General features: G+C 44.0%; 1 protein-coding gene across 3 annotated transcripts; it reads left to right on the top strand.

Annotated features, from left to right (window-relative positions):
* Positions 1-6370: 6370 nt before the first annotated feature.
* Positions 6371-17233, top strand: atp5mc1 (ATP synthase membrane subunit c locus 1). Of its 3 annotated transcripts, none has more exons than XM_060848776.1 (5): positions 6371-6415; positions 13357-13406; positions 13860-13934; positions 15337-15527; positions 16945-17233. In XM_060848776.1, exons 2-5 carry the CDS (start codon positions 13365-13367, stop codon positions 17057-17059), a joined length of 423 nt encoding a protein of 140 aa, XP_060704759.1. In that variant the 5' UTR covers positions 6371-6415; positions 13357-13364; the 3' UTR covers positions 17060-17233. The 3 variants fall into 3 exon arrangements, with proteins under 3 accessions (XP_060704759.1, XP_060704757.1, XP_060704758.1); XM_060848774.1 differs by lacking the exon at positions 6371-6415 and adding an exon at positions 12413-12464; XM_060848775.1 differs by lacking the exon at positions 6371-6415 and adding an exon at positions 12463-12552.
* The last annotated feature ends 2646 nt before the right edge of the window (positions 17234-19879 follow it).

The following is a 19879-nucleotide window of genomic DNA, read 5'->3' as shown; positions in this document are numbered from 1 at the left end:
GATATGCTCCTCCTAAGACTTGGCGCACGCCCCAGCCCCCCTGAACCAAATACCCAGCACCTTCAGGTGGTCAGTCCTGATGGTGAAGGGGATCGAGGATTGGTCGGCCCAGTCCCAAAGAGCATGGCCTCCCTCTTGCCTCAGTTGACCTTGGCCCCCGAGGCCTGTTCGAACTTGTCACATATGCACATGAGTCTGCGCACGGACAGTGGATCCAAGCAGAAAACGGCAAAGACATCCATGTACAGAGAGGCCTTAACCTGCAGGCCCCCGCTGCCAGGAATAGTCACCCCTCTCAGGCTCACATCCTTCCTGATGGACTCGGCAAATGGCTCTATGCAGCACACAAACAAGGCAGGAGAGAGAGGGCAGCCCTGCCTGACTCCAGATCTGACTGGGAAGCTATCTGATTCCCACCCATTGATTGAGACTGCACTGACAATGTTGGTGTAGAGCAGTCTGATCCAATTGCAGATTCCCTCCCCAAAGCCCATTTTGGAGAGAACATCTCTCATATACCTGTGTGATATCCTGTCAAAGGCTTTCTCCTGGTCCAGGCTGATCAGGCAGATGTCCAACCCTCTGTCCTGCACGTAGGCGATCATATCTCTGAGGAGTGCGAAACTCTCAGCGATCTTCCTGCCCGGTACAGCACAGGTTTGGTCAGGGTGAATCACCGACCCCAGAGCAGACCTGACCCGGTTGGCGATTACCTTTGACAGAATTTTGTAATCCGTATTCAACAGTGTGATCGGTCTCCAATTTTTGAGTTCCTCCCTCTCCCCCTTCCGATTGTAGATGAGGGTGATGATGCCTTTCCTCATGGATTCACTCATGGTACCTGCCCAAAGCATACTGACATACACCTCCAGCAGGTCCTGGTCAATCAAGTCCCACAGAGCGGAATAGAGCTCGACCGGTAAGCCGTCACTTCTGGAATTTTATTCTTTTCGAAGGACTCGAGGGCCTTGGTCAGCTCGTCCAAGAATAGCGGCTGCTCCAGCCTCTCCCGTGTTCTGTTGTCTAAGACCTCCGTGATAGAGGACAGGGACGACTGGGAGGCCGCGCTGTCGGTCTATACAGACTGGCATAGGATTTACTGATCCTCATGACGTCAGCCTGAGATGACGTTATCGAGCCATCTTCTTCCTTCAGGCTGCTGAGCATGGAGCTCTCTTTGTGGAAGGAGAAATATGAGTGGACCCTGGACCGGAAGATTGTCTTGGAGGCCTCCGAGGCAAAGAGTGAGGCTTGCTGGCCCTTCACCTCCTTGAGGTCCTCCATGACATCCACCCCCATCGTCTACAGCAGGAGCAGGTTCTGCATACCTTCCTGGAGCTGGGACAGTTTTCCCCACCTCTCTCTTGCCTCCTGAACACCTTTGAGGATGAAGAACCTCTTGATGTTCCCTTTTACTGTTTCCCACCAGTCCACTGGGGACTCAAAGAGGGGCTTCACAGATCTCCAACCTGCGTAGTCCCTCTTGAGCTCCTCAATGTTTCCTGGGGTCAACAGCTTTGTGCTCAGCTTCCACGTTCCCTTACCCACCCGCTGCTCGTCCTGTAGGTGACAGTCGGCCAGCAGGAGGCAGTGGTCAGAGAAGAACATGGGCTTGATGTCGGTGGATTTAACTGAGAGCATTCGGGACGCAAACAGGTAATCTATCCTTGAGCGGATAAACCCGTCTGCCCGTGACCAGGTGTATCTACGCTGCGCTCCGTCTGCAGGGATGCTTTTACCGTGTCCATCAGGGCTCTGGACGTGGCGTCCAGTTTACTGTCCCCCCCACCATATCGTCCATCTGCATCAATGATACAGTTGAAGTCTCCAGCCAGAATGACCGGCCTGGACGTAGCCAGCAACAGTGGAAGCTGCTGCAGGACGGCCAACCATTCACTCTTACCCACTGGAGCGTACACATTAATCAGTCGCAGGGGAGCTTTCCTGTACATGACGTCGGTGATGAGGAGGCACCCGCCCACTACCTCCTTAACCTCAGAGATGGTGAAGTTGGCTCCACCCAACAGGATACCCAGGCCGGAGGCGCGGTTATCGTTGTCCCCCGACCGAACTGATGGGCCCACAAGCTCAACCATCTCCTGTAGCTGCTGAGGTGCGGTATCCCACACTCCTGCAGAAACAGGACGTCAGCTTTAACGTTGGCCAGGAAGGCCATGGTAGAAACACATCGCGTAGCCAATTTGATGCTACACACATTGATGCTGGTAATTCTTACCCCCATTTTAACAGTTTATGAAGTTACAAGTGTCCATTTGCTGCTGGTCTTGCCCCTCTAGGGTAGCTGTGTGCATCCCCGTGGTGACGGCAAACTGCTGGACCCTCCCAGGGCTGAGGTAGCTGTCCGCTTTGGTGTCTTTGGGTTGGGCCCAGGGTCCGCACAGTCCAGTTCTCCATCTGATGGTGGGGCTGTCACAGGACTGCTGCTCCCAGTTACCTGGAGCTGTGGGCTGGTGAGTACCTCTTGGTTCTCACCAGGTAGGGGGAGGCCTTTACCCAACCCTCAGAGGGATCGTCTTTTCCTGTTTGGGCGGTACTGCCCGCCTTTTTCCCCACGGCGCTCTGTCTCTTCCTCTGGTGACGACCCTCCTTGGGCCCATCATCACTATCGGAAGAGCTGCCTGTATCCTCGTCATGTAGGTGTCGCTTCCCCCTTCGTTGGGTGGCTTTGGGGGCCTGGTGAGGTTTCTTCTTCCTGCTTTTGACAGTAATCCAATCCTCTGCCTCCTTTGTTCCCATTTCCTCCGTCTGTCTTGAAGGAGTTTGGATCGGCTGCTGCACCTACAGGCACAGTTGCATGATAACAAACAAAAGAGCCTGAATGTACAGCCCAGAGTGGCCCATGAACTGGGGTCTGTCTCTGAAGACAGTGTTCTTGCTGTAGCATTATAATGAGAGTTAACAATACAGCCTGAGGTACATGAAGCATCCTGTACATGGATCAGAGATGTGCCATGAGGGTTCTTGGATGCTGACAGAGGTCGAATGCCAATGTTCACGGGCAGGAGTTATATTTGGCTGCTGTCCGTGGAGCGTGCTTGAGATACATATTGAAAATGGAAACTGTTTGGACCAACCAATGACCTGAAGCCATCAGATGCCTGCTCTGATTTCCACTTTGAGATAACTTGTTTATGGCATTTGGTGAGATAAGAAGTAGAATATTAGTAAGGTGCATCGTGCAATTATTAAGGCATTTGACAAGCTTTATTGCAAGCACCGATCCCTCTTAATTGGCAACTTGTCCTTGCTTCAAGAGGAACCTGCTGCATTGCTTGGAAAATGTGTATAAAATGGAGCAAGATGCTCCTGATGTTGAGGTAGACCTCACCTGACTTCTTGTCTGATTCTGCCACACACCTTGCCTCCAGCTACACCAGCTGTAGCAAGGTTCAGAAGCATCTGAGCAACTGGCAGGGGCAGAAGAGATTAGTTTAGTTTGGGATTATGTTTGGCATGAACTGGTTGGACCGGAGGGTCTGTTTCCATGCTGTATGACTCTATAACTGAATCTCAGGACCAAATCTTCATCTTCATGGTGAGGGGAGGCTGTTATTAAAAAGGGGTAGGACCAGGTTTGCATGGGGCAAAATCGCTGATGCCAACGTGTTGGAAACAATCTGTTTCTGTCTGAATGTTCTGTGTCATTTCCATGTATATTCTGTGAACATTTTGTCTTGCACTATGGAGATGTTCTGGAACTAAATTGTCAGGGAGTTATAATGGAAACCAGATGCTTGTTAACATAAGCTTTATAACTGCCAGCAGTTTCTGTACGAGCTTAATTTTTGCCAGAAGAAGCGATATTAAATATTCTCGCCGGAGAATACACAGAGAAATATGTAGGCAAATGCATTCCTGAAGGAACATGTTTTCTGTGCTTTAAAAGGTATACCTCAACATTTCATCACTAATAATCCATATATAACGTTGGGAGGAAACAGTTGTTAAATACTATGAAAGCCCATCGTGGTTCCTCCTGGCTTCGGTAAAATCGATAAACAGACCACATCAGATTTAACTGAGATGTATTTGAAACAGATGTGACATAAGGTGGGGAGATTACAGAACTGAGGCAGCATTTACATCCTGATAGTCAATGAGAAAGAGGATCCCACGGTGTCCAACAGTCCGGCCCAGGGATGTTAACTATGTTTGAAGTTAAATTGATTCATAACTTCTAAAAGAAAATATTTTAAAATCCTGACCCAAATGCGGTAAGGTGGGGAAAGGGTCTCATAATTATGGGATACCTTAGCTCCTCACACATTGTGATGGCTGATCAGTAGTGGATTGTAGCCTATAGGGTCCTCCAATTGCAGTGATAACCCCACAGAGGCCAGCATCCTGTCACCGAGTCACCCTTTACTTACACATGGAGAGTCCCTGACACTGATACAGCTCCCTCAGAGCCAGCTCTGAGAATGAACAGAACCTCTGACATTCTTGCTTATATCTGTCAGTCAGGGCTCCCTGATTGGACCAGATTAACAGCCCCAATCAGGGAATTCATACTGTAAGAGGTCCACTTGCCTGAGCTTGCTACAGCCACTAGAAAAAGCTGTGGCCGATCGTCAATCCCACATTGAGGGAGAATACTCACTGTACTCTAAGGAAGCACATGTGGATTGTCCAGAGCTGGTTTGTGAGACATAAGCAATATATTTATAAAATAAAATTATAACAAAAATAAAGAAAACAAATTTAAAATTGTATCCAAATCACTTCTAAAGGCCTGCTTTGCAATTCAATAAGATCTTGAAATTAAAATTAAGGGGATACAACAGAGGATCCAGAACCTTCTGGGGGATACAACATTTCAAAGGGTCACAACTCTCTGAGTGAGAAAATTTCCCTCATCACAGTCCAAAATGGCTGACATTTAACAATTTTTCCAATGGAATTCCTCTGGGTTTTTAACCTCAACTCCCTGTCTTCTAGTCCTACAGATGGTCTGAAGGTGAGATAACTACTATTAAACAAGGAGGACAGGTTTCACACTCAACTTACCTGGAATAATGAACCATTAAGGGTTATTTGTTAGAATAATTTATTTGTAAGCTTGATAGTTCCTCTGGTGGAGGAAGTCCAGCACATGGGCTTATATCTTTAAGTAAAAAATGAGGTCTGCAGATGCTGGAGATCACAGCTGCAAATGTGTTGCTGGTCAAAGCACAGCAGGCCAGGCAGCAACTCAGGAATAGAGAATTCGACGTTTCGAGCATAAGCCCTTCATCAGGATTATATCTTTAAAATGAGAGTCAGGTTATCAGTAAGCACATCTTCACAATACGGGGATTAAAAATCTAGAACCTTCTCCCCATAGGACTTCATTGGAAATGTTAAAATTATGTATTTTTTTTATTCAGGAAGGGTATTAAGAAATACAAAAGGGAGGTACATGGAGTTATTATACAGATTGGCTGTAAACTGATTGGATGATGGAACAGGCTCAAGGGACTAAATAGCTATTCATATTTTCAAATTCCTCTAATATCACAGCAGACATATGCTGGAACTAAATGTACTTTTTTGGTCCATTTAACCTGGAAAGCCTCTCATTCTAGTGGTCATTTTATTGCATTGTACTGAATTTAATTCCATGACACGACTTTAATCCTGCTTCCTGTTGTACGACAAAGCCAACAATAACCTTTGGTGTACCATGCTTTGGTATTCAGTGGACAAATTGTTCCTGCAATCAGTCACAGTAAGAGCATTGTAATGTTAAAATAGCTCCAGCAATTTTATCAATATAAAGCTCTCTCTGATGATTCAATGTGGAACCCAGTTATATTGCTCGCTTAGGGAGCTATAAGATGGTGGTCAGTCAAGATCAGAGACAGGCTTGTGAAGAATTCACATGGAGCTTGAAGGACATCAACCTACTTTATGAAAAGCAGAATTACAATTTATAAATTATTTTTGCTTCTTAATATTGCTCACTGTAAGTGAAACAATTCATGTTGTCTTAGAGTATAACAGCAGAAGAGTGACTGGGAAATAACAAGGGGCACAGGAACATAGCAATCAGCCACAATTAGATTTGGTGATAGCTTCCTGGGGAATTTGTGCTGAGATACCTGGGCGACACCAATGTTTTATAATTAGTAGGTGCACAAAAGGATCAGATTGAAAGGGAATACTGAAAGAAACATTACTCCCACCCCAGTGCATCTCTACAATTATGCAGTTCCTTTTTACTCAGCATTGCTCATGCCTGACCTTGTCTTATTGGTTTGCCTGACCTGAATTTTAACTGAGTGGCTTTTACATGAACAGAGCACATATGGCATCTTCTGGTTAGGTCAGGAACTACACCGGAAGTGATTTTAAGTCAGTGCAGAGTTCAGACTGAGCACTGCTCCTGCATTCTGGGAAATCAAGGCTCCTTTAGGTACGTATATTGCTTCCTGCAATTTTAACAATTCTTTCATCTGAATACATGAGCAAGCACTCGGGTTAGGATGACTGGGGCTGACAATCAAGTGTGGGCCTTTGTCTCATACTGGTCCATTGCTCATTGTCCAGAGATCAATCAAATTAGCTCATTTACCATTTCTCACAAGTCACAAACCCAGAAATTCTCATTCTCCTCTACCTCTTGTGATTTGCATTTTTTTAGAGAACAGAACTTCCTGTTAACAGCCTCGCCTTGAAAAGGAAGAAAAAATAGCTTGCCTTGCTGTTGCCTCCTTTAAATGAACTCAGGATGTCAAAAATGTTTACATCCAAGAAAATACTTCTGAAATGTAGTTTCTGTTGTAAAGAAAGTAATGCAGTTGGGTTGGGACATGTTATCCCTGTCTGCACAGCAGAGCCTGGACTCCAGTCTCAGTTATTGCTGTCCCTGGACAAAGACCTTGTTCCACCATGACAGTGTAGCAGACAGTGTGGAACAGCCACTCCATACTAAAGTATCCTCAGCTTCAACCCCATCAAAATGACTCACCAGTCCAGTTGAAGTAAGTTATTCTTGGTCTGAAGGGACATCTAAGAAGTAGTAGTAAAGGCAGCTTTAATAAGCTTCCACACACAGCAATGTGATAGTGGCCAGGGGAGTCCAGAACTAGAGGACATAGGTTTAGGGTGAGAGGAAAAAAAAATTAAAAGGAACCTAAGGGGCAACGTTTTCATGCAGAGGGTGATGCATGTATGGAATGGCTGCCAGAGGGAGTGGTGAATGCTGATACAATTGCAATATCTAAAAGGCATGTGGATGGGCATATGAACAGCAATGGTTTAGAGGGGTATGGGCCAAATACTGGTAAATGGGACTAGATTAGGTTAGGATACCTGGTCAGCATAAACGAGTTGGACCGAAGGGTACGTTTCTGTGCTGTACATATGTATGACTCCATCAATTGATTGATGGATATTCGGCCCCTATTGAAATCGTGAATGAGCAATTTACTGGCCATCGATGGACCAAATGGTATCTCTGACAGTGCAGCACTTCCTCAATACTACACTGGGATTTTCAACATGGTAGCTGTGCTCACAAGTGGGACTGTCACTGAATTCACGTAGCAACCTAGAAATCTGCTCAAACAGCTCCCAAAACTGAACCATAGCAACTTGAGAATATCATTGGGGTGGAAACATAAGTCATTAATTAAATTTTCAGCAAGCAAAGACAGAGTCTGAACGGATGAATCCAAGATTGCAAAGATGAAATGAAGGTACATCAAAAATCATTTAGTATTGTTAACATAAATCACTTTTATCTAAGTGTTATTTCACTCTGTGCAAATACAACTCACTGTTGAGGTACCTTAACTCTGTCACTGTTATCCCAATTGTATGACAGATAGGTACAGGGAAGGGTCACTTTGACAGCAATTGGTGCAGTACAAATTAGGAGAATAATTTTCTCTTGTTAGTAACTTTTTTATTTTCACACCCAAAGGGTGACAATTTATAATATCATGAATGATGTTCACTGATCACCATTTTCAAAAATTGTCTTTTATTGATTTTAGAGGAGAAAGTGAGGACTGCAGATGCTGGAGATCAGAGCTGAAAATGTGTTGCTGGAAAAGCGCAGCAGGTCAGGCTGAAGCCCTTCCTGAAGAAGGGCTTATGCCCGAAACGTCGATTCTCCTGCTCCTTGGATGCTGCCTGACCTGCTGCGCTTTTCCAGCAACACATTTTCAGCTTTTTTTGATTTTATAAATTTGTTCTTAGAGTTATGGTCCCAATCTGTATACAGTGGAAGAATCTTTTTATCTGTGGTTTCTATTCTGTTTGTGGTCCATTTTTAGGATAACAGATATCATATCAGATATCAAGTGGGCGGCACGGTGGCACAGTGGTTAGCACTGCTGCCTCACAGCGCCTGAGACCCCGGTCAATTCCCGACTCAGGCGACTGACTGTGTGGAGTTTGCACGTTCTCCCCGTGTCTGCGTGGGTTTCCTCCGGGTGCTCTGGTTTCCTCCCACAATCACAAAGATGTGCGGGTCAGGTGAATTGGCCATGCTAAATTGCCCGTAGTGTTAGGTAAGGGGTGTATGTAGGGGTATGGGTGGGTTGCGCTTTGGCGGGTCGGTGTGGACTTGTTGGGCCGAAGGGCCTGTTTCCACACTGTAAGTAATCTAATCTAAAAAAAATTAAATCCCAACAATTCTCATCATTCTAATTTGATCGTATTCACATGTTAACAAATTAATTTCTTGATGCACATTTTTTCCCCATTGCTCATTTCACTCACTCCTCAGGTTATTTCCTTTTTGCTGGTTTGACCTCCATGGCTGCTGAAGTTTGCTTGTAGCTCAACCCAGCAAACACTCGTGGTTTCCAATGCTGGATAGAGAGCGCTGACCAACAATTTTAGTGTCAGAGCTAACAGCAGCTTGGATTAACGCTATTCTCAGCCAACGCGTTTTTTGCTGATCATTTATTGTTTGATATGGGTGTCGCTGGCTAGGCCAGCATTTATTGCCCAACCCTAATTTCCCACAGAGTTGTTAAGAGTCAAGCACATTATAGACAATTGAAAATAGGTGCAGGAATAGGCCATTTGGCCCTCGAGCCAGCACCACCATTCATTATGATCATGGCTGATCATCCACAATCAGTATCCTGTTCCTGCCTTATCCCCATAACCCTTGATTCCACTATCTTTAAGAGCTCTATCCATCTCTTTACTGAATGTATCCAGACACTTGGCCTCCTTCCTTCTGGGGCAGAACATTCCATATATCCACCACTCTCAGTGTGAAAAAGTTTCTCCTCAACTCTGTTCTAAATGGCCTACCCCTTATTTTTAAACAGTGTCCTTTGGTCGGGACTCACCCATCAGCAGAAACATGCTTCCTGCATCCAGAGTGTCCAATCATTTAATAATCTTATACATCTCAATCAGATCCCCTCTCATCCTTTTAAACTGAAGTGTATACAAGCCCAGTCACTCCAATCTTCCAACATATGATAGTCCTGCCATTCCCGAAATTGACTTTGTGAATCACGCTGCACTCCCTCAATAGCCAGAATGTCCTTCCTCAAATTTGGAGACCAGAACTTCACACAATACTCCAGGTGCGGTCTCACCAGGGCCCTGTACGTCTTTGCTCCTATACTCAATTCCTCTTGTGATGAAGGCCAACATGCCATTAGCTTTCTACACTGCTTGCTGTACCTACATGCTTGCTTTCATTGACTGATGTACAAAAAAAACTAGCTCTCGTTGTACTTCCCTTTACCTAACTTGACTCCATTTGGATAGTAATCTGCCTTCCTGTTCTTGCCACCAAAGTGGATAATCACACATTTATCCACATCAAACTGCATCTGCCATGCATCTGTCCATTCACCTTGTCTGTACAAGTCACCCTGTATTCTTATAACATCCTCCTCACATTTCACCCTGCCACCCAGCTTTGTGTCATCAGCAAATCTGCTAATATTACTTTTAATACCTTCATCTATATCATTAATGTATATTCTAAACAGCTGCAGTCCCAGCACTAAACCTTATGGTACCCCACCGGTCACCACCTGCCATTCTGAAAGGGACCCGTTTATCACTACTCTTTGCTTCCTGTCAGCCAGCCAATTTTCAATCCAAGTCAGTATTTTGCCCCCAATACTGGGTGCCCTAATTTTGCTCATGCATCTCCTATGTGGGACTTTATCAAAGGCTTTCTGAAATTCCAGGTACACTACATCCACTGGCTCTCCCTTGTCCATCTTCATAGTTTCATCCTCAAAAAAATTCCAGAAGATTAATCAAGCACGATTTCCCCTTCATAAATCCATTCTGACTCTGATCTATCCTGTTACTGCTATCCAAATGAGTCGTAATTTCATTTTTTATAATTGACTCCAGCATCTTTCCCACCACTGACGTCAGGCCAACCGGTCTATAATTCCCTGTTTTCTCTCTCCCTCCTTTCTTGAAAAGTGGGACATTAGCCATTAGCCACCCTCCAATCCGCAGGAAATTATCCTGAATCTATAGAGTATTGGAAAATGATTACCAATGCGTCCATGGTTTTTAGAGCCACCTCCTTAAGTACTTTAGAATGCAGACCATCAGGTCCCGGGGACTTATCAACCTTCAGACCTAACAGTCTATCCAACACCATTTCCTGCCTAATGTTAATTCCCTTCAGTTCATCCATTACCCTAGGTCCTTCATTACATCTGGGAGATTGCTTGTGTCTTCCCCAGTGAAGACAGATCCAAAATACCTATTCAACTCTTCTGCAATAGGTGTAGAGTAACATGTAGGCCACACCAGGTAAGGATGGCAGATTTCTTTCTTCAAATGGGACTAGATTAATTTAGGATATCTGGTTGGCATGAGTGAGTTGGAGTGAAGGGACTGTGTCCGTGCTGTACATCTCTATGGCTCCAGCAAACCAGATCGGGTTTTATGACAGGGTCACCATGAGACAAGCTTTTAATTCCAGATTTTATTAATTGAATTCAAAATTCAGAATTTCACATGGTAGAATTTGAACACTTGCTCCCAGGACATTATCCTGGGGTTCTAGATTACTAGGGTAAAAAATGAGGTCTGCAGATGCTGGAGATCACAGCTGAAAATGTGTTGCTAGTTAAAGCACAGCAGGTTAGGCAGCATCCAAGGAATAGGAAATTTGACGTTTCGGGCATAAGCCCTTCCTGATGAAGGGCTTATGCCCGAAACGTCGAATTTCCTATTCCTTGGATGCTGCCTAACCTGCTGTGCTTTAACCAGCAACACATTTTCAGTTCTAGATTACTAGTCCAGTAACATTACTGCTCCACCACCATCTGCCCTATGAGGTTATTTGACTTACATAATCACCGAATGGCAGCTGCCCCTCCTCTTAGGCCCTTGGCTGACTTTCCCCAGTCTACACCTAATTCTCACTGAGGTCAAAATCAAATATAAACTGAATGAACTGTGGATGCTGAAATATCAGGAACAAAAACAGAAATTGCAAGAGAACCTCAACAGATCTGGCAGTATTTGTGAAAAGAAATCAGGGTTAATGTTTTGGGTCCAGTGCTGAGGAAGGGTCACTGGACCCAAAATGTGAATTCTGATTTCTCTTCACAGATGCTGCCACACCTTTTCCAGCATTTGAACACTTGCTCCCAGGACATTATCCTGGGGTTCTAGATTACTAGTCCAGTAACATTACTGCTCCACCACCATCTGCCCTATGAGGTTATGAGTCTTTGTCCCACTTCGGTCAATTGACTCCATGCAGACCAGGAACAAAGTTAGGTCATTCTTTGAGTGAGCAGAAACAACTCATTACTTTAATCAAGCAAATCATCATGTTAGCTACAGGAATATCAATCCTGATATGCGTGTTGTTAAGTTTACTGATGTAATTCTTTCAATAACTGTCCAATTTTCCCAATCACCTTGCAAGTTAGAAATCTTTCATCATGCCCTATTGTCTTTTGAAAGAAATGTATTTCTGACACCCTTTCATATCAAGCAATTGCAGATTTTAACAACCCCCTTTGAAGAAATTCACATAGACACAACCTGGTGAGTTTCTGCAGCCCCTCCAAGGCCTGCTCATCCTCCCTAGTCACCCCTAACCTATGTCTGTGCGGGTGACTGTAAAACCTGGAGGCAGTAAACGACACCAACTCCCCTGCAGTGGAATTTCTGCCAGTTCTGCAAGAAGGTCACCTTGACAGGGCAGGTTTGAGAAGAGGTGGCCTTTCATCCCCAGTGCAGGCACTATCATCCTCCCAGCCGCTAGGGGGGGGCAGTAAAAGTCGGCGCCGGTGGGTAGCGGCAGCGGGGTTTCTTCCTTCCCAAGCTCTGGCTGCGGCTCGTTAGTGGGGGCGCAGCTATTGGCAGAGTAGAGTGCCAGCCAAGGCGGAAGGCCAATTAGAGGCGAGCGATTCGGCGGGTTGGGCGGGACTTCCGTCTGCGGAGGCGGGGAGTGGCCAATCAGCGGCGACGTGGTTGGAGGTGACTTTAAGGAGAAGGTGAGTGAGCGGTGCCGCCATTGAGGAGCATTGCCGGAGAGAAGGAGAGGCTGAGGGAAAAGACGGGGCGGCTGGAATCTGAGACCGGGTAAAGCCGCTTTAGGAGCAGCAGCGTAGGGGGCCATCGCCCTGCTCGTGACCCGAGCACGCGAGGGGGTGCGCGGCTTCATCTCTGGGGCCTGCTAGGCCTCGAAGCCTGGGCCTCGAGTTCGGAGTAGGGGCGGAGGTGGACCACGCCCGTTCGCCTGACCTTCCTCACCCGCACCCGCTTTACAAATAATCATCAATATTAATGATTATAATCACCGTTGTGACTATTTTTTTGCTGACACATTTACGCAATGTTTATTTTTTTGGAGCCCGGGTGACCCAGAGTCTGTTGAAGCTGAAGCTTCTCCAGGTCATTACTCCTGGTTTGTTTGCAATGGGTTTTAATCCAAGGCTGCCTTCGCCGCGGGCTCCTGTCTCTCTTTGCTGCCTCAGTCTGGAGGTTGACCCCAAGCATTGGTTCAGTGGAGTCTCTGGCTGCAAATGCTCCAGGGGTTTCTGAAGCTCCTCGTGTCGTCTGGGTTTCACCGTCACAGGAATGTTCTTAAAATGACCGTGCTGGAATTTTTGTTTTCCTTATTTTAATCCCTTCGCTGTTGTGCCTTGACCTCCAGATTGCAGGAGGGTCACTCCGCTGGACGATACCTTGCTAAGGTGCTGAAGCAATTGGGGCCCATTGTACATGTGCCGTCGGTTTCCTCGATGTTTAGTTATTTGCAAGTACCCGAGTCTCTATCTGCAAATAGCAGATCAAGGCACTGCACCAGCTCTCAGTTCAAACCAGCTGTACTGCAGATTAGAATTTCTAATCCTATTTGTGACTAGATTTTTCTTCCTCCTTAAGGTCTAATCATGATGTATGCTTGTGCTAAGTTTGTCTCCTGCCCTGCTGTGGTGAGTATTTGTAAAAAGGTATCTCATTTTCTGCCCTTGAGTCTGAATTAGGACTAGTTGGCATTTGGGGAAATTGTGATTCTTTATCTACAAATTGAGGAAAATGTACAACTGAGCCCCTCCTAGATATCTATCAGTAATCTATAGTGTGACCTTATCCCTTATCATCTTCCCCCCCCCTTGCTGCTTGCTCTGCTTAGATTTGGTAGAACTGAACATCTGGAGATCATAGTCTAAAAAAATTGGATAATCAGTTAACTTGTTTTCTGTACAGTATATTCAGAATTGAAAAGGGTGGGAAGTATTTACAGTTGTGGACATGTACAAATTATTTCTAAAATATTAATGCATTTTGTGGGATGTGGGGCCAGTATTGTTGAGTGACATGCACAAACAGATGGGCCAGCCTGATTTGCTGTTGGCTGCGATTTTCAAGCAATTCTTCTTTTCTAGGTTCGCAGCACTTCGAGGACATTCCTTCGACCAATGTCGGCCTCCGTCTTCAGACCAGAGATCAGAAATGAACAAGTAAGCTTGTTTGGAATATCCTGTGGTATTTTGTGGAAATCCAATTGATGGTGGGTTGCATTAGGAGAGTGCCTCCTGGCTGCAGTAAATTGGTCAAGCATATAGTCGGAGGCAGGGTAAAGATCAGTGCCAAGTGTACACTGCATCTTTAATTGGGAAAGATGATGACCATCAATTGGGTTGGGCAGCTTTGTCACAAATTAGAAGTGACATGTGCCTTTTTGCCCACTCCTAAATTTGGGGGTGTTTTCCATCTCTTGCTGTTGTGATCCATATGTGTTTATTGTAGAGCTGGTTGGTTAAGTTTTGTTGATCAAGGGTCTGGAATTTGAATCTAGGTCTGCAATGATCTAATTGAATGGTGGATCAGGCATGGGCTCTGGGTGGTTGTCTGCTGTATTTATTTTCTTCCTCCAGGAAGTGTAATGTGCTAGACACATCCTGAATGCTCAAAGTCCTCCTAACATTTGAGTGAAACCAGGTAGTAGCATCTTGACAGGAACAGGCCACCATTTCAGTTTTGTGGGCCAGTTCTGCCATTTTGTGAGATCATAACTGATCTGTATCCATGTGACATGTCCTGTGCATTGCCAAGTAAAAGCCCATCTCTCTGAATTGAGTTGAAGTCCTTTCTCTGGAGAATGTTCATACCTCTGTCAGCTTTTGGTTTTGAATTTATATCCCCTTGCAGACAGTCCCAGCAGCAGACTAGTTTCTGTACCCAACGATTCACTTCAAAATCCTAAAAACCTCACTCATGTCACCCTTAGCTTTGTGTATGAGCTTAGTTTACTTAATCTCTACTTGTACTTTTAACTGTTGGAACCCTGCTAACGTTCTGATTCTGTTCTGTACTCATTTCAAGGTCAGTATATCCTTTGTAAAGGAGAGCACCTAGAAGTGTGTACTGATTCAAATGGAGCTGAAGGGAAGCTCAGCAAAACACTTTCATTCCATTTTAACTTTGTATTTCTACAAGGTTCTGCAATCACATTGGAGTTTCACTTGTCACCATGTGAGGCTACAAGCTATCCTTATTAAATTTAGTGAATGACTGACTACATTCTTGAAAGGATTGAATTGTCAACTTTCCCCATTCACATCGTCAACGTCATCTCTCTGATCCAATTTTACTCAGTATGTGCTTTATTGAAGGAGTTGCTCGCTCAAGAGCTGAAATCCTGAGTCTGGTCTCCACTTTTCTTAAATTTAGGGTTATCTTGCTGCAAAGTTCCTTCTGAGTTCAGCTACTAGCACATGTGATGCAAGTCTTGCTGTAACCTACAGCAAGTGATGAAATTTCAGAACAGGGCCTCTTCTGAAATGGAAGACCACCTAAAGAAATTTTTGGTTTCGGGGTTTTTTGTTTTGGAAATCCTCTAAAGACCATCTTTATCTTCAGGCACAGCTCCTCCCTGCACCAGGAAATGCACTAGTGCAGACTGGAAGGCGGGACCTCCAGACCAGTGTCACCTCCAGGGACATCGATACTGCTGCTAAGTTCATCGGTGCTGGTGCTGCTACTGTTGGAGTGGCAGGCTCTGGTGCTGGTATTGGGACGGTATTCGGCAGCTTGATCATTGGTTATGCCAGGTAACAATCTGTATAAATCTGAGATTTTGCCTCAGTCTTGATTCACCAAATGGCATGGAATCTTCAAGCACAAATAGATTGATTAGTTCGACAGATTTTTAGAGGCTCTGAAGATAATGGGAGGCTTGATCATATTGGTAGAAAAGTTTTTAAGACCATAAGACATAGGAGTGGAAGTAAGGCCCATTCAGTCATGGCTGATGGGCATTTCAACTCCACTTACCCACATTCTCCCCGTAGCCCTTAATTCCTTGAGACATTGTGAATCTATCAATCTCTGCCTTGAAGACAATCTGTCTGGCTAGTAGAAATGTAGACTAGTGGTAAGTAATTAGTGGAGATGAGAGTTTTACACTTGATCAGGATTTGAAACAGTGCACCTGTGAAGGTGGTGGAAGCCCATTCTATCCTTCTAGAAGGAAGTTTAGCAGATACTTGTCTACAATTCTGATTCTGTATTTGCTCTAACACTGGAGTGGTGTCTGCCTCCAGATTGTACAGCTTCCTCCATAGCTCAGTGGGAGCCCAAATTGATGGGATTGAACTTTGGCTGTTTGAGTATATTGCTGCTACCAGAGTAGGTTGCATATCAAGGGCAGAGTTGGAGCAGCTTACTATATCCAAAAAATTCCATTCTAATGTTGAAACTGTGGAGGAATCATTGAATTCCTCAACATTAATCAAAGCATGAAAATAGTCTTTTTTTAATCCCACATGGGATGTGGGTGTCACTAGCTATGCCAATATTTATTGACCATTATTGGTCAAAGGATATTTGAGTCCACCATGTTCCTGTAGGTCTTGTAGGCCAGAACAGGTAAAGATATCAGATTTCCTTCTGAAAGGCATTAGTGAACCAGGTGAGTTTTCCTGCCAGTGGTTTAATGGTCATTATTATTAATGGCCTTCGATCCAAATTATTGTTTATTTCAAATTTGAGCATTGGCCTCAGAACCTGGATCTCTGCAAGTTTTACTGCAACTGTACAGGGCATTAGTGAGACCTCACTTGCATACAGTTTAGTCTCCTTACTTTAGGACATTTATTCATTCACAGGATATGGGTGTTGCTGGTTAGACCAGCATTTACTGCTCAGAGGGCAGTAAAGAGTTAATTCCACCATCTGCCATGAAAGGAATTGGACACAGGTCCTGAGGATGTTGCTTCAGTCTTTGGCTCAGTGGTCTAGTGATAATATAATGTGGCTATTCCTTATCCCTACTTTAAACTAACGAATGTTGAAGCTATTTGTACTGTTTACTGAAATATTTATTGATTTTTATCAAGAGTAGTTACTTAAGTGTTCAGCCTCCAATACCTACTGAATAATGGCCTTCCTTGGCCAAGTATGCTCAGTTTTGAAATGTTAATATAGTTGTAGAAACTTAAATCTATTTTGAATGTTTATCTTTTACAGGAACCCTTCCCTGAAACAACAGCTTTTCTCTTATGCCATCTTGGGATTTGCCCTGTCTGAAGCTATGGGTCTCTTCTGTCTGATGGTTGCCTTCCTGATCCTGTTTGCCATGTAAATTCCTGTGGGAGAATCCGGAAGATGGCTGGGGAAGAGTAAATTATTGTAGTGTGTGGCTTTGGCCTCTGTCACCACGAAGTATTGAAATAGGATTATTTTTTCAATCCAATTGTGTAAGATCTCTTCTGATTTAATAGCGCAGGAGTCACTGAATAAAATGGTTAAACAAGTGTTTTGTCTCAGTTTAATTATTCTTTCTAATGAGTTGGCACATCTGCCCAATATAATTTATTTATCTGCTCTGGTATTTACTACTACATTTTCCCCTTTGAATTGAAGAAATGCTTTTCTCTGTATCCAAATGTGGTCTTGATTCTAACTTGGATTAAATTTAATCAGGACAGGTTCAGTGTGATCAATTCTCAACTAATTTGTAGCTCCGCAATACACCAGACAATCCAAAATGCTACAGGAAGCCATTTGGTCCCTGTGTAAGTGTTAACCAATTAGTCACACTGTCCCTGTTCTGCATAGCCCTGCAAATGATTGATTCCTTTTTCACATCCAATTCTTTCACATTTGTTCTGGGTTGAAACAAACAGACCCTTCGGTCCAATTTGTCCATGCTGACCAGATATTCTAAACTAACTAGTCCCATTTGCCAGTATTTGGCCCATATCCCTCTTAAACCCTTATTCATTAGACCTGTCTGGATGCCTTTTTAAATGTTGTAATTGTCAGCTTCCACCACTTCCTCTGGCAGCTCATTCCATATATGCACCACCCTCTGCATGAAAGAGTTGTCCTGAGCTCCCTTTTGAATCTTTTCCCCTCTCACCTTCAACCTATGCCCTCCAGTTTTGGGCTCTCGCACCACCTTTTTTTTTAAACCCCCACACAGGGAAAGACTGATTATTCACCCTATCCATGTGCCTCATGACCTTAAGCTTCTCTAAGGTCACCCCTCAGCTTCTGACACTCAGGGGGTGATGACCATGATCTATTCAGCTTCTGCCTAAGCTTAAACCCTGGTAATGTTGTAAATCTTTTCTGAATCCCTTCATTTAGCAACATCTTTCCTCTAGCAGGTAGACCAATCTCTGCTGTCTTTTGGTGACAGGCATGTTGAACAGACAGTCAAGGAATGTGCCCTATGACTAACAAATTTATTCACTTGAAATATGTGCTGTAAACAATTGTAACAATTTCAAGGGGTTTCCATTTCAGATTGAGTTTAGAAACTTTCATGGTTTGGTGAGGCTTTAAAATTCTCTACAGCTCTGGGTGCTCTATTAGTATATTCAAGGCAGGGATTCATGACACCTTTTGTTTCCTAAGGGGAATAGCCTTGAAAGGAGAGTTCAGATGGAGGAAGATAGTATGGGATGGCAGAACCAACTCAAATTGATTTTAATCTTACGAAGGGCTAAAATAAACAAGGTCCATTTCACCATCTGGAATCTATTTGTAATTTATTTTTGTGCTGTGGGTTTCAATAGCAGACGTTCCATTGTGTCTTTAAGACTGTGATGAGTAAACTACAACGCTTGTAGTCTTTGAAGGAGTTCCAGGATTTTGATCCTATGCTGAAGGAAATGTAACACCTGTTCAAATCAGGTGTGGTATGTCAGTTGATTTTGTAACAAATAATTCAGCACTATCTGAGTGCAATGCTGTATTATCTGCTGACTTTGGCACTTCAATCTATGACTACCAAAGTCTGATGAGCATTATACTGTTAAGTCAGGTTTGTACAGTGTATATTGTTCCTGTGTAGTTTTGTTTGAACCATCAATGTCGACCTGTAGAACACGTGTCTTCCAAAAAATAATCACCCCCATTGCCCATTATTTCATCTAGACGTTGAATGGTTTATAATCCCTTTGTGACCTCATCCCTCCTTATCCCTGTTCTACCTTTCAGTTCAATGATCCACCAAGCTGTCTGCACTTTCATTTTGGCTTCTTTAACATCCTCAGTTTGTTCCACTTCACTATTGCCAGTCATGCCTTAAGCCTTCTAGATCTGAATATTCCATTCCTAACCCCCCTCACTTCAGAATTCCTTTAAGACTCCTTAAAATCAACCTCTTTCACTAGGCTTTCTGTCACCTGCCTAGTATCTGCTTCTCTGGTGCTCTGTCCAGTTTTGTTGCTCACTGATTTGAGGTCCCTTGGGTCAATTTATTAAATGAACAAGAAGTTGTATAGTTTATTAATCTAAAATTATACAAGTGTAAAATATGGGGATGGGGCTCTTATGTTGCAATAGTAGTGTCCCTGAGACTTTAACAAAAATTAAGGGATATGGACCAAAGATGGGATAATGGAGTTAGATCGTAGATCGGCCATGATCTTATTGAATGGTGAAATGGGTTTGAGGGGCTTGTTCCTGTTCCTATGTTCTGAGTCAGGAGACCTTGGATCAAGCTTCACCTGCTCCAGATGTGTGTAATAACATCTTTGAACAGATCTATTGGGGGAAAAAAACACATTTTTGCTGGGTTGCATTTTGTAATCCAAACTCTTATTTTAGGGGAACTGGGAGCTCTGGGGAGTTTACCTTGTATGAAAACAATTACTATTTGCAGTTTTGAGCAGTGAAGATGCAGAGATCTGTTTTTGTCAGTGTTGGTTTCTCGAGCATCATAGTTTTTGAACTGTGATAACATAAAGGCCTTCACCTAATGATCAGTCTGTTGGACATTATTCCATTGAAGTTCTATCGTGATTTGTACTTTCTATGTTCAATTGATATGTTCAATTATAAAACTCACTTTGTCTTGGCCTTTGGATGTGACTGAAGTTGGTTTTCAAATAAATAGACCTTTGAAAATGTTTACTTCCTGTCATGAACATTAGGACTCTGAGTGAGGTAT

Source organism: Hemiscyllium ocellatum, chromosome 32 (assembly GCF_020745735.1).
Source record: "Hemiscyllium ocellatum isolate sHemOce1 chromosome 32, sHemOce1.pat.X.cur, whole genome shotgun sequence".
In the NCBI taxonomy this organism is placed as follows: domain Eukaryota; kingdom Metazoa; phylum Chordata; class Chondrichthyes; order Orectolobiformes; family Hemiscylliidae; genus Hemiscyllium; species Hemiscyllium ocellatum.
The sequence above is the reverse complement of the archived record's forward strand: the minus strand, read 5'-3'. Positions and strand labels throughout refer to the sequence as shown.

What these genes read in the sequence shown, in the direction of transcription:
- atp5mc1 (XM_060848776.1), top strand. Translation starts at nt 13,365, where the DNA reads ATGATGTATGCTTGTGCTAAGTTTGTCTCCTGCCCTGCTGTG. An exon ending in CAGAGATCAGAAATGAACAA is followed by an intron (nt 13,935 to 15,336) that starts GTAAGCTTGTTT and finishes CTTTATCTTCAG; the next exon opens with GCACAGCTCCTCCCTGCACC. An exon ending in TTGATCATTGGTTATGCCAG is followed by an intron (nt 15,528 to 16,944) that starts GTAACAATCTGT and finishes TATCTTTTACAG; the next exon opens with GAACCCTTCCCTGAAACAAC.